The 24,096-nt window shown below is 38.4% G+C and overlaps 1 protein-coding gene across 5 annotated transcripts in view; it reads right to left on the reverse strand.

Moving 5' to 3' along the window:
- The window catches only part of LOC127971870 (muscleblind-like protein 3), a 45,636-nt gene that overhangs the window by 11,505 nt on the left and 10,035 nt on the right, over positions 1–24,096 (reverse strand). For 3 of the 5 annotated variants that reach the window (XM_052575137.1, XM_052575139.1, XM_052575142.1), the window contains exons 2-6: positions 21,121–22,145; positions 9,484–9,648; positions 9,188–9,388; positions 7,015–7,248; positions 1,425–1,572 (exon numbers count right to left, since the gene is read on the reverse strand). In XM_052575137.1, the coding sequence (XP_052431097.1) occupies positions 1,425–1,572; positions 7,015–7,248; positions 9,188–9,388; positions 9,484–9,648; positions 21,121–21,294 (922 nt within the window). In that variant the 5' untranslated portion in view covers positions 21,295–22,145. Of the gene's footprint in view, positions 1–1,424; positions 1,573–7,014; positions 7,249–9,187; positions 9,389–9,483; positions 9,649–21,120; positions 22,150–22,290; positions 22,412–24,096 lie in introns of those variants that run through there. The other 2 variants (XM_052575141.1, XM_052575138.1) reach the window with 2 other exon arrangements.

Genomic DNA, 24,096 nt, shown 5'->3' on the forward strand with positions numbered 1-24,096 from the left:
AACCTAGTGCTTGATTTTTGGACCAGCAATTACAGAACATTTACTTTCGAAATGTGCATTACATTGGAGTTAAACAGAAAATTCAGTGGGATCAAATATAGGATTGAGCTTCAATTCATCCATCATGAATCAGGAAGGTGAATATCAGCAAGGCTATGTTACAGCTATTGTCATGCCAACAGAAAAATAAAAAGCAATTCTAAAAGCAGAGAAGACTATTTTCTTGCCTTAAAATAACATGCACTGCATTATCAAGCATAAAACATTTACATAAAAAAATTAAAAGGGCCCATTTTGATTTCATGTTGCTTAAAAAGACCTCAAGAAATGGCATTTTTCTTTCCTGTGCTGCTGAGGTATTTCCACTGAAACAAAATGTTTGGGTGGGTATTTTTATACCGTCAATATGTAGTTCACGTCACAGCTGTGAAACATTATTTGCTACACGCTAATATCAGTAAACGGCAGTAAACGGCATTTTTAATTTAAGGAGCATCTTATTGGGAATAAAAAAAATTGTTTTGTTTATTTTCACAGAAGAGAAAAAAAGCATATATATATATAGGAATCAAATGTAATGTCAATATAATCTCAAATGTAATCAAGTGCAGCAGGTATTGTATATTTTTGTAGACCACAACCCCAAAACTAGTTATCATTTTTAGTATGTCTGCCTTTACAGCCTCATTTCATTAATAATCACTCTCTCGCTAGCTACTACTTTTTTTTAAGCTTCAAAATACCTAAATTGTGTTAATTTCTGAAGATTATCATGATGAACAAAATGTGTTATACAAAAAAGGGTTATATATCATTATTGATCAAAGAGCTTATTATATTTCCATTTTTGTCAAAACCAAATGAAGAATCCTATTGGGTTCTTAACAAGGGAACCAGGGTGATGCTAACTTTGTGTCAAAATGACAATCACTGCAGTGCTCTAGATTTGGACTAAACCCACAGAACTCCTATTTTGATTTCACTTGGTCTTTTGAAACTCTCCTCTGCGTGTCAAACGTCCTGTAACTATCCTCTCAGAGCCTCTTTATAAGGCAGAAGGGTTGCTGCTACAGTCATTTAGGCAAAATACAATCTAGCTTTTTACTGATTATGTGAGAACAGTGAACATAGTGCAGTGCGGCATCAGACAAAAAGAAGCTAATGCTCAGGTGCAGGTGCATGAGGAGATGTATGCATCATGGGACTAATTAGCATGCCATGTGCATAGTAGGGTGGACTACTACGAGATAAAGAGAGCAAGTGGGCTTACAGGGAGAGAGATGGCAAGCAGAAAAAGTGCTCAAGTCCTCGTCTAGCCAGGCACTTTGTCTTTAAAGTGCTGTATTAATGCAAGCCAAACTATTACAGGAATACAGTGATATTAGATCAGAGCACAGGGGAATCATCTGTCTGCATGAGCTGACCTGTGGGAATGAACGCTGGCTGCTGCTGCAGCTGCATGCTGGCCAAAGCCTGCTGGTAGTGGAACATGCTGGGGTTGAAGATGGCAGCCGCACCGTTAGTCTTCTCCAGGGTCGGTCTCTTTGGTTGCATGGCTCCTGGTGGCAAAGCCTGAAGTGATCGGAAAAAACAAAACAAAAAGAAAGATGGAGGGCAGAAAGAAACGTTAAAGATAGCCATGATACTGAGCTACAGGAAACTTTGTACAGTGTGTGTTCATTTCCAGTTATGCCAATAAATCTGACAGTGTTTGTCATTGTCAGTGTTGCAAACCAGGTTTTATAAAATAATAAAACATTTTCAAAACATAGATGGAGACATGCTTGACTACATGCTTTGAACAAAAAAATGGATCAATGGGTCAAATAAGGGTAAATTTTTGGAAATTTAGATTTATACATCATCTGACAGCTGTGTAAATAAGCTTTCTGTTGATGCATGGTTTGCTAGGATTGGACAATATTTGGCAGGTATACAACTATTAAAAAATCTGGAATCTGAGGGTGCAAAAAAATCTAAATATCAAGAATATCGCCTTTAAAGTTGTCCAAATGAAGTTCTTAGCAATGCATATTACTAATCAAAAATTAAGTGATGATATATTTACCGTAAGACATTTACGAAATATCTTCATCGAACATGTTTTTTAGTTAATATCCTAATGATTTTTGGCATTAAAAAGTTATATATTGTTTTGACCCATACAATGTATTTTTGCCTATTGCTACAAATATACCCCATCGACTTAAGACTGGTTTTGTGCTCAGTCCAGGGTGACAAATTAATTTTTTTTCATATGTGTGCGTGTGTGAAGTTCAAACTTTTAAACAGTACCGAGTATACTCATACTTCCGATCAGTGTTGGGGTAAAGCTTTACAAGTCAATAGATTTCTTGTAAAGTAATGCATTATTTTTAAATTTACAATGAAATTTCTAAACTACTTTTTCAATCCCAGCCCAGGTGACAAAAAGTAACCCAAAAGTAACAATGAATTAAGTGTAACTTCGTAGCACAATTAGTTACTTTTTTATGGAGTAATGCAATATTGTGATGCATTACTTTTAAAAGTAACTTTCCCCAACACTGCTACCAATATATAATCATATATACAGCTATGGCTAGAATTATGAACCCCCTTAATAAATATTATCAAAGAAGATTGGTGAAATAAATCTGCATTGTTTTAGCAGGACATGGCAGGACAATATCATGTTTGTAGTCACCCTGGTGTGCCAAAAAAAATGTAAATATGAATGGCAATATGAAGAGGTGATAATAATTGTGGCAAAACATTTTTATTCACACTGAAAACATCTGTATATTTCCATTCTAATACATGGTTTCCAGAAAAAATATTAGTGGTAATTGTTTAAAACTATAACAAGAAATGTCCTTGAGCAGCAAACCAGCATATTAGAATAATTTCTGTAGGATCATGTGACACTGAAGACTGGAGTAATGGTGCTATTACCATCAAATGATTAAACTGCATTTTAAAATGTATGCAAACAGAAAACAGCTACATAACAGTATTTAATTTTTTATTAGAAATGTAATAATAATTTGCCTAGGATTAATAGTATTTTAAATGGTTAGTCCACTCAAAAATGAATATTAGCTCATATAAAGTGAGTCTGAGTGAAAGTGAAAAAATAGTGAAAGTGACATACAGCCAAGTATGGTGACCTATACTCAGAATTTGCGCTCTGCATTTAACCCACCCAAAGTGCACAAACACAGTTGTGAACACACACACACACACACACACACACACACACTGTGAACACACACCCGGAGCCTGGAGAATATTAGCCCGACCTCATATGTCATCCGCCCGGAGCTGCTCCCGTGTACAGCAGTGAGCGCAAGCTAGATTAAGGGTATTATTAGGTTTTTAATATGGCATAGTTTCACTAAAGAAGGACTTTGTATAATATGCTTTGTTCACCCCCGTGTGAGACATTTTTTTTTAATGGATGGGCTTTTTATTTAACTTCTTTTGGACTGATGCATGCAACACCTGCTGAGTGGCAATAAACAGCTTGAAAGATTAAAGACAACTTTTTATATAACTCCGACTGGATTTGTCTGAAAGAAGAAAGTCATATACACCTAGGATGACTTGAGGGGGCTAATTTTCATTTTACGGCACACTAACCCTTTAAGTTGTTTTTTTTTTTAATCATCTACATTTTTAGGGTTAGCTTGTTTGTGACCGCTAGTGCTTATCACCTGTATGTTCATCAACTACATTGTATTCTGTGAAGATTTTTTCATTAATGATATGCTGTGCTTCCTTCTCTGACAAATGTCTGGGGGTGCTTCTCCATTTTTCTAAATGGCCATCAGAAGTATGCAGCCTTGCATGAGGAAGAGCGATATCAGAAAGAGAAACAGAGGTGAGGCCACTGATAATTAAACACAGAATGCTCAGTCTAGATGAAGGCATAATGAGGAGGATGTGCGGCTGTCTTCCACTGTGTAATTCTGTCTGAATAATGATATGCAACATGATAAGAGAGCAAGGTCAGCAGGAAAGAGGATATCTGTGTGATCCACTAACCGAGGGAAGATGGGGGAGCAGTCGGACCTCATGATTTACACGAGTGAACTCAATCCCACAACCCAATAATAATGTGCTGTACTGTATACAGCTCAACAGTCGGGTTTCTGAAGTAAAAATCTCAATCCAAATCTCCACAGTGAGACTGATATTAAACAATGCATAAACCTTTCCAGAAAGACCACCTATGAGCTCTAAGCTTATGAAGACGGTGGTATATGTTTCTGTAGATTGCATAAGCCAGTGATTTAAACTTCACTGAAAACAATTGCTTATCTGCTGAATTAATTACAGATGAGGTATTGCACTACCCACAATTCTGTAGCGAGATTCACCAATCAGAAGTTGTTGTTTCCATGGCAATGAGAACTGCAAACCCCACAAAATATTTTTTGTATCTATATTAGTTACATAGCTACTTATCTTGTTAGTTATTAATAGATGTTGTAATGTAAGAGCAAAAAATATGTATTCCAATAAGGAAACACATTAAAAAGTTCATTTTTGAATGGAGCATTTTTTTTTAGAAATGTCTCAGTGTTTTTTCTTCCATACAATGGAAGTCAATGGTCACCAACACGGTTTGTTTTCCAACATTGAGAAGAAATAAATACATACAAGTTTGGAATGACATGAAGGTGAGTAATTGATGACAAATCTCTTTAAAACAAAACATGATTCAACAGTGGAACAATTATTAAATTATCCCTCATTAAAAAAAAAAAAATATGATATTAAATTCCTGACCAATGCTTATAAGATGAAAACTATTTTCATGTTTAACCTCTAAAACGCAGATGCTAAAATTCAGTCTAAATAAGTTAAAAATAAATATTAAAAACTAAAATCAACCATTGTTAACACTTTATTTTAAGGTGTCCTTGTTGCACATTACATGCACTTACTATTATAACAACACTTAATTATGCATATTTATATGCAAATAACCCTAAACCCTAACCCTATAGTAAGTGCGTGTATTTAATTAATATTACTGTACAATAAACACTGTAACAAAGACACCTTAAAATAAAGTGCAACCCAATCATTTTAAATGCTACAATGTGAATTTGCACAACATTATAATGTACAGCAAGAAAATGCATATTTATTTTGAGATTTGCTTTTTTGCTTATTTTGACAAACGCAATCTAAATGTAACAATAGAATATTAATATGTAAAGAACTATTACTGGATGACAAGCAATATGGTACTCATATAAACGTATTTTGCATCACTATTAAAGATACATTATTGCATCCTTTTTCCGATTTTCAAAATGGAATCAACTGAGTTGGTTTACTTTACATTTTTTGATTTTCTGAAGTGCCTGTGGAGAAAAGTATTGAGAAATATACTTTTAGAATCCAGACCACAAATGTATTCAGTTTCATTTCACTTCTAAGACAATGATTAGTTTACACAGAGTTTGTGGCTGGTTTCTTGCAGCATTAATGCTTTCATCCAAAACACAAACTGAGCTATTAGAAATGATCAAATCTGCAAACAAAATGAAAAAAGATAAAAAAAAAAAATGGGTGAAAGATTAAAGTACCAGATTGAAAGTTGGTTGCAGGCTGCGCTTCAGAGGACGCTCTGAGGGCTGGGTAAGCGAGCAGTGACCACATGACGATGGCAAACCAATCAACGACAGTAGACATAAACATGAGACAAGAGAATGAGCCGTGAAGGAACAGATGCAGCTGAGGTTAGAGAGAGAGCTGGGTAATAAGCTTGTAGGACAACAAAGAGAGCTGTGAGGATGTAAAGACAATCAAGCAGTGTTTAAAAAGAATGACAGCATGATTCAAGAGGGAGTCAAATAAAGCCAACATATGATAAAGCCTCGGGCAGACCAGGTGACTGCAAGAAGCAGAGGAGGATTTTTGGATAAAGTCCCCACATCTGTGCACTGTAAATAAACCTTGGTAAAAATGTTACACGATAAGACTTGGGAGACTGGGAAAAAATGATACATTATGAAAGAGAAACTGTCTGCAGTACACTCTTGGGTGGGAGGCTGCTAACTAGTGGAGGTTTCTGTGGGAATGAATTGCTTGTTTTTTCCTTTCTTATCATTTGTCTCTCCTGCACCTGCACTGCAGACACTGTCTGTAACCCATCACTGAGCCCAGGTCTCCATACATTACATAGAAGACAAAGAGCTCGCCTGCAGACACACACACACACACACACACACCCTCCTGCGGGGATCTGAATTAGTTAATACAACCCCTGAATCTCACATTGAAGGTGTGTGGAAAGTGAGTTATAAATACACACACTTTCATCTGACACTTGTAAAGCTTACTGAAAATGGCACACTGGCTAAAACTAAGGCTGCTGGTCACTTAGTTTACTCCAGGGGGACTGTTCCTGTAAAAAGTTGCCTTGGATAAAACCACATGCTAAAATGGCTACTTACTTACTAAAATGGCCCAGTATGACATGAGATTTGATGAATTACTAGCCACATATTACAAAAAGATCTAACTCTAGTTTCCATTGAAATAGTGTGGTGATGTAGCTTACTACATAACACTGTGCATCGCTGTTATGTGAACTTGAAAACAAATGTGAACAAATGTGAATAATGAATGGTAATTGAGAATTTAATAATAATGAAAAAATAAATGATTCACTCACTCGTTATTCATTTTAACATTCATTCAAGTGCCTTGAGTTTGCAAGTCATTCTTTGATTAAGTTTGATTTGTGCCAAATGTGACTGAATGGTCAGAAGTTATTTAAATGTGTAACAAATTCAATTAATAGCAATGTCTTTGTTATATGATATTTGTAAAAAATTTTATTTTAGATGGATGAATAAAATAAAGCTTTTTTAACAAATGAATATGTTGCTTAATTATAAATATGTTGCCATATTGGCTGAAGGCATCATCTTCCGTACTGTGATGTGTGTTTGTTATAATCGTGAGAATTAGTGCTTGTGATGTCATTGTAATGGGATCGTCTCAGTAACTCACCATGGCCGCAGCATTCTGGCTGGCTTGGTGCTGCGCCGCCTTTATCCGGGCCTGTAAGTGAGCTGGAGGGTGAAAGTACTTGCATTTGTCACGGGTGCATCGGCCCTTGATGTAATCCATGCAAACAATGACGGAGTTCTCACTGCCGTCCACCATGGCGGCTTCCATCGGGTGAGCATAGCGGCAGTCGTTCTCCCCGCGTGTGCAGTTGCCCCGCTGGAATTCTCGACACACCTGAGAGCAGAACAGCAGAGATTTACTATCACCCATTAGTCACGCTGACAGTCATTACAATTCTTATCTTGACACAATAACATTACAAACTAGATTCTTACATTTGGTAAGAAGTGTGTGAGCCTTGCTCAATTGTACATTGAATGTATGGTTGCCAGGATGTTTCTATTAGGGATATAGATTCTTTAAATATGTTGCTTTAAATATGAGTGTTTGTTAGGTGTTCGCTCATTGGCCCAGGTCGAAATACGCCCAGTCTCAAGTCTACATCATATTCTGGCGTATATTTTTGACTCATCCAATAGAAATCTATAGGGTTTTTGGTAAGACTTTATAATAATAACTACAGTATATGAATGATCATATATTAATGTCTAAATTAAATATCAAAACTTATCTTAACTATGACATGAATCATATGAATTCATGTGTGAATAACAACTCCCTTGACTATATGTTAGTTCATATTTGTTAAAGTATTCAAGTAACACTTTACACTTGAATTCATAAGACTCATGTTGTAGTTAAGATTAGTTCTTGATTAATACATGCCATAACTCATCAACAATTTGTATTAAAAAAATATTTTATTTAGGTATATGATTATTAATGTACTGTTATTTTGAAGTGTTACCGAATTAATTTACCGTTTGCGCTTGTTTTATCGCCAAACATGGTCTAACTATGGTCTGAAGTCTGATGACTAAAAGCGGGAATACACGTCATGACTTTCACACAGACTTTTGCCCTGATTGACAGTCTGGACAAGTCAGCGCTAGATGCCAAAAGTCAGACCCCGGATTGCAGATTTTGGGCAGTCAGATGACTGACAAAATTGCATGAAGTCCATGAAGATTTCTTTTAGCTTCAGACAATGATTCCATAGTCTGAGGATATCAAACACATTTGATATTATGAGTTGATTTAAAAACACATACTGAGTTCATTTGACATGTGATTTAAAAGGGGTCATGAACTTAGAAATCAAAATTCCCTTGATCTTTTAATATATTAGAGGTCATTGCGCTATAAAAATATTCGTTAAGTTTCAGAAGTCAAAACTTTCCCGTAAGTCTAAAAACAGCTTATACCGAAGCCAGTCTGCCGAAACGACAGGTTTTGGAATGTGTCACTTTATTATGTAATATTATGGCTGAACACCGCCTACAACACTGCCTGTTTAGCCCCGCCCACTGATTTGTACATGTAGTGTAAATAACGTAACGAGAGAGGTAAACGCAGGTCTATGCAGAAACCAAACGATTAACTTATTTGATGAATTTTATTTTTAATGAAGTTCCAGACCGCATAAGTAAGAACTTGGTCCTTTGTTCCCTTCATTTTACTGTGGATTGGTTTCCAAACAAAAGCACAGTTCGATGCAGGATTTTCAGAAATATTGAAACTAAAAGACGATGCTGTGCATCATATATATTGGATCTGACAGTAATGTCGCACCACACAAGTGTGAGTAACTGTTTTCATTATGTGATCTCTATTGCTTTGTCTGTTAAATAGATCATTTGATATGTATTTATGTGTTTTTAACCTAAGACACAGCACATCCATCTAGAAAGGCAAAAAAGGGACAAAACAAGACAGAAATAGCCTATTACTTCTAAATTATGTTTATATATATATATATATATATATATATATATATATATATATATATATAATGTATAAATCTTGATAACAATATAAGTTGACCTCAAAGTTTTTTACGTTCCTTTAGTGTACGATGCCCAGTTTATCCTCTGTAAACACTAATAATGTGTTTGTGAAGCCTAGTGTTTAAAATTTTTTTGCAAAAAGTTGTGTAGTATATTCCAGCCTTTAGAAAAGTGAGTTTAGAAAAGTCTGTAGCACAAAGGGTTTAGAATGAGTTACATGCCGAATACATGTTTAGCAAGATATTACTAGAGACTGTATTTAACACCTCAAGCTTGTCTGTGCGAACATGCTTCTGCGTTGAATTTCCGTTGCCCATGGCGATGCCGGTGGGGCTCCCCGGGACCAGCACGGGGGCGCTGGGCAGAAGTTCGGGCATGAGACTGATGCCCGGGCTCATGTGGCTCAGGTACGGGCTGAAAGCCATGCTTGGACTGTTGGCCAAGGAATGCGTTACCGGGAACGATGTCTGGATGAGACACACAAAGACAACGACGGATAATGAAGCAACATTTTCAAGTCAAAATGGTGGTGATGTTGTTGGTTAATAATATGGGCTCTCACTATGGGCTGCAGCTGAGTTCCAGGCATCATGAACTGCATCTGCTGGGCCAGCATGGCGGCTGCGGTCTTCTGCTGGATCAGGTTGTTCCTGCCATTTATTTCCAGCTGGGTCTTGAGATGAGGCGGAGGATGCAGGTACTTACAGTTATCACGTGTACAGCGACCCTTAGAGGGGTTGAAGAGGGAGACACAAAGAGAGAGAGAGAGAGACAGAGAGATGAATTACACTGAATCTCAGCTACTAAAAGATCCAAGACTGCGTGAGAGGACGATAAGGGCTCTGTGATTGAGCGGATAAATTAAACGGGAATCCCTAGACATTCAAGCATACTGATTCCAACTTCCACTATAATAGAAACATCCAAAACCCTATCTAATGAAAAGAAAACAGCATAATCTCAAGAGTGCTGGAAGGTCTGAATTTCAAACGATCAGAGGAAACGGCAAAAACGACAGCATTGGGACACGGGCGGAAAAATTTTCACTACCTCCAAATGAATTGACAGTGTCTTTTCTTTCTGTCTGTCTGTTCGCATCAACAGTCTGCCTGTCTGTGTGGCTGACAGATTATTAAGCCCTTGTGGCTTTTGTATATGCTCATACTACATATGGATCGGACATATAGTATTATGTTTATCACCCAGCTGTCCAGGTAACAGTTTGAATGGCGAGCTGCAGAAACAGTTTAATACACACACCAAACGTTCATGAGCAGGGTCGATTAGCTGCGAGACAAACTCAATGAACCCATGGAGCAACGCCACTTGCTCTGCAATGCGTAAGGTACTGTAATTACCCAGTAGAGAAGGATGTCATTCCATCAGACCAGCAGTTACATATTTCTGCTGATGGTCTGATGATAAACCGTGTCTATTTCCTTTAACAAACCTTTCTTTTGTTCATCCAGGTCAAGGGAGGATAGAGAGTTTCAATAAGTAAATTCAAAAAATATTAATTACTAAAAAAACATGTCTAATTAGTTGAAATCATGAAACAATTTTACAGAAATGTATCAAAAGTTTAACAAAAATTACTTTTTTAAGGTCCAATGTAATACTTTATTTTTTTTTTCAAATTCAGGTTTATTTTTTTATCGAATTCTGTTTTCCATTCATTTTCTGGATTCCGTTTGAACAATTTCATTCAATTTTAAATATAAAAGGCATCTCTAATTAATGAATCAAACCATAAACTGTGCATCAGTGCCATTCATTCACACAAAAAAGCATTTTTTGATTTTAATATTCACAGATACTAGTCCATATCCAAGACATTTTTCATTTTTCTAAATTGATTCTGGGATTCTGCTTGCATTTTCCACCTAGCAGAAATCATAGGGCCCTACTAGAGAATGGTCACAATGGTTGGTTAATCGATTAAAATGCAAAAGTAATGCCTGCAGTGCACACTGATATAACTGCTCTGTAAATGTTTTTTTTATTGCAACGTTTTGACCATCAGGTCTTCATCAGGCACGGTGCATTTGTGATTAATCGATTCGCCATCAAACTTTAAGGGTTAGTTCAACCAAAAATGAAAATTCCATCATTAATCCTTTTTTTTGCACACAAAAAGTATTCTCGTAGCTAAAATTACGGTTGAACCCCTGATGTCACACGGACTATTTTACCGATGTCCTTGCTACATTTCTGTGTGTAGATCGTGGTAATATGGCTGTCTATGGAGGGTCAGAGAACTCACAGATACCATCAAAAATATCTTAATTTGTTTAAAGCTTAATTGATTTAGACTATTTTTAATAGTTAAATAGTTTAAGTTAGGGCTGCACGATATTGGGAAAAATTTACGTTGCGATATTTTATTTTTCTGCGATATGAAATAAAAAAAAATTCTTATAAACAAAAATGGGGTGAGCACACTTACATTTTAAATGATTTAAACATCATGTCAATTGATTAATATGCGCGAGGGAGAGAGAGCAAGACAGCGCTCGTGTTGTTTGAAGAAATTGAGCGTCCGGCCGGGGCTCGCTTGAACGCGCGCTCTCTCTCTTAGGCCGGTGACAGGTGCAATATAAATAGTCGTCGGCTCTATTTCTAGCATGCACGTGTTTTCCTGAGACGCGCGTCTCACGCAGGCAGTCTGCAAGCTCTAACCTGTTAACATGGGAGCCGAATTAAAAACGGACACGCCACGCAGCTGAGACGCTTGCGCCACGCATCTAGTGTGTCGCCTGCCGCGCACTCGCGCTCTCTCTCTCGTGTGCACTCTTTGGCCCATACAGTTAATGAATAACGGATCAACTACGATAGCCTACATCGCACATCCTGCGATGTGAATATCGTGGATTTGTACATCGCGATAGCGATGCTTAAACAACACATCGTGCAGTCCTAGTTTAAGTACAGGGATAAGTCACTGATGACATCAGCTAAAAAGGAACAGTGACATTTTAGAAATATTTTCATAAAAATGACAAACAAATGATTTTGATAGATTACTCGTACACATTCTTTCTTAAAGGGACAGTGCAGGCAAAAATACAAATTCTATCATCATTTAGTCTTCCTAATGTTTTTCTTTGTGCACATAGAAGACATGACCCGCTTATCTTTTATACTCAATGATAATAGATGGTTACAAATGTAATAAAGCAAGATTTATATTCAGGTCTATCTTTTGGTCTGCTCAACACAGAAAGCTATCATATGGAATAAAATGTTGGTGCTTGACAGCTCATGTCCACATTCACTTTGACTGTATGGAAAAGAGACGCTTGGATTCTGGGTGAATAAATGATGGTAAAACATTTGTTTCATTTAAAGTTAAGAAAGAAAAACAGATTTCATTTAGACAATTTATTCCAAAATTGGATAATTTTTTCTTATGTAATTGCAGCTTTAATGGGTTGTTGGGCTCACAAATCCGAATTGAGCTGCTTATCAAGGAAGGCATGATTCCAACAGAATGGAATCCAAATGGAATCCCAATGCATTCCAAATGGAATTTGCGGAAACACTAAATCCCAATGGTATCTGTGCAATGCTAACAGTTCAGACGGAATGACTCAGATCTGTGACTGTCCACCACTCACAGCAATTTAAGCACTTGCCAGTGTCTTCAGCAGCCCCAGGGCAGCTTTTAACAGTGATGAAGTCCAAACAAAATTTGAAGTGAGCGAGTGTGGGGGTGTCTCCTTGCTGACCAGTGTGATGTGGTGCACTCAATGGAGATGAACGTGGGTGTCTGGAGTGTCAGCGTGCAGGGACAGCATGATCAATGTGTGCTGTCGAGGTCTTGGAGATGGTCCACCAACCAACTGCTGCATCATTCAATGAAACTCCCACACATGCAGCTCTATACAACACCTAGTCACACGTAGCCAGACCTTTGACTAAATGGCATAAAGCCTGGTCCACACTGTAGCCGGTGTTCTGTCAATTTGTCCTACTCTGTCAAATTTTGCTACCTCCCATTAAAACAGTGGGTAGTACAATTCGACAACGAAAATTGCTACATGTAAAGTTACGGTTTATTAACATCTACACCTACCACAACCCCAAACCTACCCTTACAGTAATGCAAATACAGTAATTATGTGTTCTATTCGTGTTTGTAGCTAGAAGGGATAAAGCTACACGAAAACAACAATAAATATTTTTTCTACCTATTAGATTGTGTTGTATTAAAGTGCACACCTACCCCAACCCTAAACTTACCATTACAGTAATGCAGATTGATTAAATATTGTTGTTCAACATGAGAAATAGGATGCAATATTTATGTGCGTATGCGCAGTAAATCCTGGTAGGAAAATCGGAAGGGTAGGATAAAATGTCAGGAAACCGGTTTTGGCAAAGAACTGCTTAATAAAGCGGGCTTAACATAATCAGAGTTGGAGCGTTTCTCTATAATAAAGTTTACATTTACTGCAAAACACTGTGATAGTGTTTTAAAGTACAACATGACAATAAGCAATGTTTATCTGTCTCCCAGAATGATCCCATCTGAGAATCATGCCAGTGCTCAATGGACCAGTATGCAGCTGAAAATCTCACCTGAAATCTCACTGTGACCAATGTTATGCACTGGATTCACACTGTTTGGTATCTTTTAACTTCAATTTAAAGTCTAATGCCCAAATATCTGAATATTGTATCTACACAAACATTGTTGTTAAATGTATTAAATAATTACTTAATGCATACTAAACTTAGTTTAAATGTAGCAAAATATAGTGGATAGAAAGTAATTTGTACATTTTAAAAGTTTAGGTTTTTTTTTATTTACATTTTAGTATATATCTTACCAAGTATGTGTAAAAATACAGTAATATTGGTAATATAATTATTCCTGTGATGACAAAGCTGATTTTTTTTTGTAGTAATTACTTCAGTTTTCAGTAGGGATGCTGCGAAATGAAAAATCTTGGAACGAAAAACCTGAAAAAACTGAACAAATTGAAAAACTGGGCTGAAGGCCGAATACCAAACAATTTTTTTTCACCACTGCATAAAATATAGATAGAGCGCCCTCTACCATGGCTGGAGATGGTAATGTTTTCTATTGGTTCATTTCTCCTGGTTCATGTCAAATTAATTTTGATAAATAAGTCGCACCTGACTATAAGTCGCAGGACCAGCCAAACTATGAAAAAAAGTGTGACTTATGGTCCGGAAAATACGGTACTAATATTTACCTAACATTAGGGCTGCACGAAGTGTCGTTTAAGCATTGATATCGCGGTGTACGAATCCACGATAGTCACATCGCAGGATGTGCGATGTAGGCTGTCTTAGTTGATCTGTTATTCATTAACTGTACAGGCCAGCTGCTCCCCGGCCCTTGACGAATGTGATTAATTATATAGCGGATTAATTGCACAGCTTAACCATCATAGAGTGAAAGTTTATCATTTGCATGTGTTTTTAAGTCCTGTCAGTTTAACAAGGCAGAGAGAGAGAGCGCGAGAGAGAGAGAGAGAGCGCGAGAGACAGGGAGAGAGAGAGAGAGAGAGAGAGAGAGAGAGAGAGAGAGAGCGAGCGAGCAAGCCCCGGCCGCACGCTCACAGACTTCAAACAACACGAGCGCTGTCTTTCTCTCTCGCGCATATTAATCAATTGACACGATGGTGTCGATGTTTAAATCATTTCAAATGAGAATGTAAGTGTGCTCACCCCATTTTTGTTTGTAAGAAAAAACTAGATTAGATAAAAAGATAAAATGACAATTCTAACATTTGTGAATGTTGATGGACTTATCTAAAGTTAAATTATTTAGGCAAAAACCCACTGGAAGAACTCAGTGTATCTTTTAATTGACAACAGCAGATTCATAAATGATTCTCAATACAAATTTGGGAAGATGTTTGTTGCCCATATCACATTGTTAAAATAATATATTTTAGTAATATATTTTAGGCACAGAATTACCCAAAACTTTTCTTTTATTCAGATTAGAGCTTGCCAAGTCAAGAAAGTACTTTTGTGGGCAATATGCATCAGACGGTCTACCAACAGATGGCTGTAGAGGTTAATGGGACGGTCGGTGGGTGTGCCATCTGAGGCTGATGCCATACACAACAACACATCGCTACAATTCTTCTTAATAAAACAATCACAGGCACTTGCATGCAGAGATGTCACAGGTATGTGCAACATTGTTAATTGTGTGCCCTGACACTCGTACGACGCTTTCACTCACTGACATTGAGCGCAATTGCATCAGCGGCATGTGTTGTGGGAGTGTGTGGGTAATGAGCAGACCGTCTCAAAGGAGCAGACAGGTGATCCAGCCAAAGCACTCATGAGAAGCAGCCTCACAGCCAAGCTTTAACATTCTGGAAAACAGTAAGAACACGCCTCTCATTTCAATAGTACACAGAGAAACAAACAAACATGGGTCGCCACCGCAGAGAGATGTGGGAAATATGCTGAGGGCTCTGACAGCGTCCCCACGAGCCGAGAAACACAAGAGATAAAAAGCTGTAAGTCATGTTATGTAGGATGGACTAGGTCAGGGATCTCCTTTGCGTAGTCATGGTAACACACCCGGCAACCGAGAGTAAGTTTTGCCTCATACTGTCTCCTCACTACTGATTGGCCAGAGAGGAAGAAAGGGAGAGGGAGGAAGAAAACGAGAGAAGGCACAAATGAAGAAAGCAGACTGCATATCTGATTAAACTACAATATCCTTCGATTAAAATCAATGAACCTTTTCATGGTGAATCTCCATCTACAAAAAACTAATTCCCCAGAACGGTATTTTTCCTTTACGGATTTTTAAGATTGTACACTAACAATTTTAGTGCCCAAAAACATCATCATGTTTTTCATTAAAAAAAATTAACGTCATTTAAAGGCGCACTCCGTCATTTTTGTGATATGGTGGTTTTCTAGTACTTCTAGCAAGAGGAACCACTAATAAAGTAGCATTTAACTGGTCATGCGATTTCAACATGACGGCCCCCATAAGACAACCCACTCCATGTATAATGTAGTCTCAGCCTGCATACAGCACACAACATTGGAAACACTTCAGAATATTCAAAGTTGTCATCTGATTGGTTGAATTCTACAGGATTTTCTGAAGACGTGTGTGTCGCGTTCTTTAACATTCTGCCTGGAAACAGAGGTGCCACGGCGCCAAACCCACTCATGGAAGAGGTAACAATCTAACAACTGTAACAATGAGAGATTATCAGGATCAACTTAACTCTGGATTTACAAAGTATGTGAAATATGTAAAGTTCGCAGCATAGACTCTTTCAAATATGTCCAAGAGTTTTATACACCGCTCTGTTATTGCGGAGACATTTCTACATCCCTAAATATGATGCGGCACAAAACGAAATGTGATTGGTTGCTTTGCCTGTCAGTCATATGGCCTCTTGGGCGGGCCTTAGCCATTCAAAGCAGCCAAGGTTCCCAGACCTTCAAATGTGAGACTATGCAAGACTATGTGTAATAATACTTAGCATTTATTAGACACATAGAGTTTATCTGACGCAAGGGTTGTATCATTTAAAATGTTTCATATGCAACTATTCAAAATTCAAACTCATATGCAACTATTCAAAAATTTCTTTTTTTTTTAAAGAAATTAAATTTTTTTTTCTTGCATTTACACATTAAATTGATCAAAAGTGACAATATAGACATTTTGTTACAAACTATTTCCTTTTTCAAAATAAATTAAACTTTCTTTTCATGAAGGAATCCTAAAAAAAAATTATCACTGTTTCCATTGAAAATATTAAGCATTAAAAATGTTTGGATCAGTAGTAATATAATAAGAAATGTGCACTAAGCAGTAAATCAAAATTAGAATGATTTCTGAAGGATAATATTACACTGAAGACTGGAGTAATTATCCTGAAAATTCAGCTTTGCAATTGCAGGAATAAATTACATTTTCAAATATATTCAAATAAGCAGCAGTTACTTTTAATTGTGATAATATTTCAAATATTACTGTTTTTACTGTATAATATGAAAGCAGTTTAGGTTAAGCATAAAGAGACTTCTTTCAAAAACATTTAAAATGCAACTGCACACTTTTGAACAGTAGTGTACTTTAATATTTTTTAATACTTAAATATTGACATGGTACATCTATTCTGTTATTGCAAAAGGGTTAAAGTATCCTGTTTTCCATGATATGTCCCTATTAAATGTGCTTCCTGGAACAGTGTCTCTCAGTGTCCATTTAGTTGTCCTATTTCCTAAAAATAGCTTTTCAACTCATGTTCATGTGAATTAGACGCCGCCAATGACAGTACCTGCTGATTTAGTTTTTCAGACAGAAGCCTGTGCCAGTCAGTACTACATCAATAACTGAATCACATTTACTTAGACCATCTGACTGCCTAAATCATGCATCTCTGATACTTTTTCAAGCTAATCAAACCAGATTAATTGTCAATGAACATCAAAACCGCTGGTGGAAGGAAGTACACAGTAGCAGCCATTAGGGGATGTCGATAAATTAGCAGAGATGTGGAGCTGTGGAGAGGCGCAGAGGAAAGAGAGGCCTGGGGGGATGAGATTGGGTCTGGAGATACAGGTTGAAGATATTTTAACATAAAAATAAATCATTGATCATGACTGAAGGGGAATGCACTTAACACTTGAGATATTACACAAGATATACATAAATGTTAAAGGGGTCATCGAATGCAAAATTAACTTTTACATGCAGTTTGTTTATGAATCTTTCAAATTGCCAAATAATTTGCTAGTTAGCGAGTTCCACGGATAAATGTGGCTCAAGTTAACAGTCGCTTTTAAAAGTCAGAGAACTGCTCATCACCCCATGGAAGAGAGGGGCGGGGTGAGCAGTAGCTCATTAGCATTTAAAGGGACATTCACTGAAACGGCTCGCTGTGAACAGAGCTGTTTTTGACAAGGTATGAAGGCTGTTGATTTACACTACCATCCATAAATTTTAATCAAAGTATGTTATAGACTTTTCACTGAGACCCTACAGAATCATATCAACTTGTGGAAAATGGTCATCCATTCATTTTTTCTTGTAAGTGTTAAGTCTTAATAATGAAAAGATTTGCAACGCAACGAGTAAAAAAGACAATGTAAGTCATTATAATCAGTGATTATTTTCCCTCTGGATGCAACAAATGCCTCTTTTGTAATGGGTTTTATTGGTTTTGTTTCATCAGTGTCTCACACACAGTATTATGGTAAAGGATGTAACATTTCCGTCACACACTTGAGGCATTTGGCAAAACACAACGCACTGGATAGCTGACCAATCAGCGTACACCTTGCTTTTCAGAACGATGAGCTGCGTAAAAATGTACGTGTTTCAGAAAGGCGGGGCACAGAGGAGCAACAACAATGTAAAGTATGTGAAAAATCGTGTGTTTTTTAAACCCTAAACTGCATAAACACTTTGCATTACACCAAATATACAAAATAAATGTTATTTTAAGCCATGTCATATGACCCCTTTAAAATTCAGTTTAGGGGTTGGTTCAGGGTTAGTACTTAGTTATTGCCCAGTTATTCTAATTACTATAAGTAAACAGTATTTACATGCGGAACAGCATTGTAAAATAAAGTACTACCTATCATATTTTATTCATGTGTTAGAAAACAACAATAATCCAATCAATTTGATTGGAACAGACAAAATACTTTTCCACCCTACTCTTTTTCTTGTTCAAGAACCCTTTTCACTCAGATTTGTCACAATAAAGGAGAAAAGCCGATCAAAATTTCAGTTTCATGCTGACTTTAAGCACACCTCCACTTAGCACTTCAGCAGGCACCATTAAAACTCCTCAGAGACACACGCATATAAACATCACCAAGGATTTCTCTCGTTTATTTTTCGCTTTATTTGATCTCCCTCCCTCTCTGGCATAACAGCAATCTAACCCTGAGTTTTTAGATAGTGACAGCTTTCTGCATTTACTGCTCTGATAAAAACAATCAAACAATTGGATGGGCAAGTAATCTGCACAGGTCACTAACAACTGTAACACGGTTCAGAGGGATTACTGTATCCAGTCGGGTGGTGTTGTTGCTAGGCCTCATGTAGCTTTCTCTCTCACTCCTCCTCCTCCCCAGCTCCCCCACACATGCTGAACAGAGCCAAAAATGGCCAAATAATACATTCTAGCTCAATAAAGGAGGAGACAGCTGCACAGAGAGGACCTTGTCTGGCTCTTTAGCTGCCCATAAACACATACACAGAGACATAAACACACAAACACATTTGCTGTGCTCATAGCTCAATACTCAGTGCCACGGTTAATGCTAGCCTGATTGAGCCACAGAGTGCTGCTGGCTGCTGCTTTCTGAGATTAACATGGAGAAATCAGAAAGTAAAAGGTACAACAAATATGTGAGCTTATAAATTCATAAATCACAAACAAACATCTTTATATTTATGACAAATCATCCAAAAGTGGAAATTCTGTCGTAATTTAATGTTCAAATTCTCATTTAGAATGAGGGTTTTATTTGAATCTGATTTAAAACTCTGTTCACAATATAATTATTTGTGTCGATTTGTACTGTTTTATTGCTTGAACTGCTTTTATGCTTTTGCAATTTGTGCTAGCTTGTCTGTGCTTGTCTTATGTCGTATGTCTCATTCTGGACGCTGCCACTTTGCTCGTATGTCTAACTCCTTCTTGTCTAGCTATGCTGTAAATATGAATATAATTGTAATGTATTTATTTGATGTATGCCTATTAAAAGCTGGCCGGGGACTACAGCTGGAAATTAGCCATAGAGGCTAAAGCTGCTCTTTTTATGAAAGGAGACTGTCTACGTTATTATAAACTAATAAACTAAACTAAACTAATATTCATAAAAGAGATGTTATTTGATATTCTGTTACTTTTCATGGAATAACAATGAATGGACACTGAGGACTGCAAGCTCCAAAAGCATATAAAAACATCATAAAATGACTTGTGTGCCATATTTTATATTGCCAAGTTTTTCAGTGCCGTACAATGGATTTATGAAAGAAACATAATTTGAAGTTTTTTAGATCCACTAATCACGTGCAGTTCATTAATTAATCAGTAATTTGAGTTAGATTTTTCAGTGACTTATGAATCAGACTGACGTAGGTCCTACTTACTATTCATCATGGCTGCACTTGATTAAATATTATTACAATTCAAAGTAACTTTCCTATATGAAAATATTATTTATTCCTGTGATGCAAAGCTGAATTTTTAGTCTCATTGAAGACTTCCGTGTCACATGATCCTTTAGAAATCATTGAAATTAGCTGATTTGCAGCTTAATTAACATTTATCATTATGAATGTTGAAAACAAGTGTGCTACTTAATATTTGCATGATTTTGATGAATAGAAAGTTCAAAAGAACAGCATTTATTTGGAACAGAAATCTTTTGTAACATACTGTGAATGTACGTACAGTAACTTTTGATGCATCTCTGTCAATAATAATAAAAAAAAGACTTACTGACCAACTTTTAATGTTGGTATATATAAAGTCACTTTTTGACACATCAAAGATGCAGTTCCCATTCTTTATAACTGCAAGGCATAAAAAGGTAAATTCCAGTAAATTCTTCATAATTCCTCGTTTTGAGTTCCACAGAAGAATGTCATAAAAGTTGAGTGACATAAGGGCTTAATAGTAATGGATTTTTTTTTTCTTGAGTTAACTGTTCCTGTTCCCTCTAAAATGACTTCATCATTCTTCCAAAGAAAAGCATTGTAGATAACCCCATTGCATTAGCATTAGCATATTTTTTTGGGATATACCATATAACACTACCAGGATTCATTGGTAGTAAATCAACATGCTTTTTTCATTGACATATTCATAAACTTTGACATTTGCTATCCCTAACCTCATCTTGAACATTTGTTGACTGTCCCATAGTGCCATCACAGTACTATTTATCATAATTGACCAATCCATAACCAAAGGTAGCAGTGTCTTAGGCTGAATCTGACAGAAAAAAACTACATTCTAAAGCTGAGAAAGACCACTGCTCAGCAAAACAGTGATACAGTGTTAGTGATATCTGACAAAATGACCAAACACCATGTGTGAATGATGAAATCTGTGGTAAAACATCAAATAATGCTCGAATGGTTAATATATCACAATGCAATAGTGAAACAAACTCAAGTGTCTGCATGCACATGCATCCGGATTACCTTGAGTGAGTCGAAACAGGCGATGACGCGGCCGTTCTCCACGTGGCAGGTGCGAGAGGGGTGAGCGAACTTGCATTCGTTGTCCGAACGTGAGCAGGTTCCTCTCTGGAACTCTCTGCACACCTCCAGCGTCAGCCACTTGGTGTCGCGACCCATGGACACATTGACGGCCATGGCGATCCCTCGGCAAGCGGTGGGTGAACGGAGGGCTGGGGTGGGGCAGCCAGGCGTGATGTAGCACAAAAGCTGCAAAATATTAGCACTGGGGCAAGGAGATCCTTAGACTACCAGTCTAGAAGGGGGCATAGTCTGCTGATCAGCCAGTGAGGAAGTATGACGAGAATATGAGATCAGTTTAAAGTCAGGTAGACAGAGTGATGAATCGAGCGTGCTGAGGTGGAGTAGGTCAATGTGACATGCTGCGGTGCATCTTCGGCTGCCGTCCAGGAAAACGAGGCATTAAAAGTAGAGTAGAGCGGCACTTTGTATTTGTCTGCAGTGGTCGCCCCACTGTCTAGACTCACCCACTGGAGCTCTGGTTTTAAAATAGCCTTCTTGCATTGATGTAAAACGGACTTTCTCTAAATTTAGGCTTCCGAAACCCCCTGCCCTGTTGCCATAGACTTAGCAGTCCCTAAAGATACTCGCATGTCTGGATCGCCAGGGATGGAGAGACTGCAAAAGTGAAGACAGAGACACTTTGAACCCCAAAAAGGAAACTAATCGACTGGCGTCCTTGTATTAAAAGGTGAAATGGTGAGCAGGCGGAGCTGGAATTGAGGAACAGGGTGAAATATAACCCGAGCCAAGGCCAAGCGCAAACGCACACGCTCAAGTCAGCGGAGAAGAGAGCGCTCCAAAGCGGACACAGAGAAGGGCTTCTGCAGCATCCAGATGAGGCACTTTATGGTGATGCGAGACTTCTTTCACTTGAATCGCTTTCTCATCCCTCCTGCTCTCCCTGCGTCCCTTTCATTGTGACGTGTCCTCGCGCACTCCAAAGAGAGTCCTTTGCGGCAGGAGACCTGTCTTTGCAAATAGACACAAAAACAAAAGCAACTTGGTTAAAACTTGTCCCATTCGAAACAATTAGAAGCGATAAAACACAAGCGACAAAAGTTCAAAACAATAAATGAAATTCCTAAAGCCACAGCTGTTTAGATTGCAAACCTGTAACTGGGGAATACAGAGGTGAGCGACTAACAGAGACAGGCTGAAAGCGCATGGCAGAAAGCGCGAGTGAGAGAGTGCACGAGAGGTGGAGGAGGAGTGCAGACGGGAGGCAGGCAGCAGTGCAAAGGAAAGAGCAGGCTGTGTCTTGATTAAGAGATACAGGGAGGGAGGGAAAAGAGGGAGGAGGCAGGAAAAGGGACACAGAGTGAGAGAGAGAGAGAGCACATGGGAGACAGCAACGTCACTTTAAGACTTTGGGGCAACAGAGTCAGCTCAAAACAAAACAGCGAGGCCATAAACTATGCGCCGATCGCATGCTCCCAGAGTTCAGAATCTAAACATGGCTTTTGTGATTGGAAAGGAAGTAGAGTAGCCGACAGTACGGGCAAATCCCCATAGCTGCAGCTGCGGAGCATGGAACACTGCAACAGCCAATCGGCAGCTGCGATGCAACCGGGCAATGTGGATCGACCAATCAGGAGGAGCCTAATATATTGATTATTAGTCTCCCCACCCTCTTTGTCATTGCATTGCTCCTTGGCTGAATCCGAAGGAGAGTGGCTCTTCAGCTTTCCTAGAGCGTTATCGGGGTACAGGCCATCACCGGCGGGAAAAGAAAGGAGAAGTGAATGGATGGTTTAGCCATTCATTCTACATGGGAAGTTGTGAGGGGTGGAGATGTGAAACACAGGGAGTGGTGCCACAGGGGGATGTGAGTGGGTGTCTTGGGTGGGTCTGACAGCTGATATGCCATCCCTTGAGAGAGAGGCAGAATAATCAATGGCGTGATGACCAAGCAAACTTGAACCAATGCAGGAGGGAGGGAGGGAGGGAGGGAGGGACGGATAAACAAATAAAAGGACAGGAAAATGAAAACAAATAAAGCAGAGGTGAACGAGCAGACAGTTAGGGGATTAGAGGAGAGGTTAAGGCAGATATTATCTGTCCCCATGTCTCACAGCGACACACACAGACGGAGGAGGCGGCAGGTGGAAGGGCTGGTGGGGGGGGTTGGTGAGCGCGTGATCGCAGCACGCAGACAGACGGTCCAGAACGAGAGCAATGCAGTGAGGGAGATCAGGAGAGAAAACGACAGAGAGAAGATGGAAATTGAATTAATGACACCCACCTCCAAATACAAGAACAAAGGCACTAAATACAGCGCAACCTAACACCGTGCAAAGCAGAAAGTAGGTTTTACAGCAGGCTGATGTGTGCACCCTCCCCCAATATCAGCCCTACAGTAAGATCGATGAAGACGCCTCCCCGGGGAACGCGGACCTGCATTGAGCTGTTCGTCAGCACTGAAGTTAGCACATCTCTGTCTCAGAACAGAGCAGAGCGCAGCAGCATGGTACCTCAGCCACACCTGCTTCCTGCACACAAAGCGAAAGGCCAATTATCTCATTTATATTTAGGCAGGTGAATAGAGAGGTGATCCGCGAAGAGAACATGTGGCCTGTCTGAGTCCCTCCACAGACACTGTTTACCCTAATGTGTAGTACATGTGTCGCCCACCCGATGATTTTTATCTTCACGGCTTGTAGAGCTAACGATCACACACTGCCCGAAACAATGAGACCGGTTATAAATAGAAGTCTCGAACTGATTTCCCCAATGTGATTAAGTAAATTATTAATGCAAAGTGGACGACGAAACACAGCCTGACTAGTTGTTGTATGTCTGGCCTAGTTATTAGAAGCTGTAGTGACTGTACAGGCATAAAAGCATATAACGCTAAAAGAAAGGTGTATTGTTTCATCTAGAAGGATGGCTGATTGAAAAGTGAAAAAGCAAAGCACT

Source organism: Carassius gibelio, chromosome B14 (assembly GCF_023724105.1).
Source record: "Carassius gibelio isolate Cgi1373 ecotype wild population from Czech Republic chromosome B14, carGib1.2-hapl.c, whole genome shotgun sequence".
Taxonomy (NCBI): Eukaryota; Metazoa; Chordata; class Actinopteri; order Cypriniformes; family Cyprinidae; genus Carassius; species Carassius gibelio.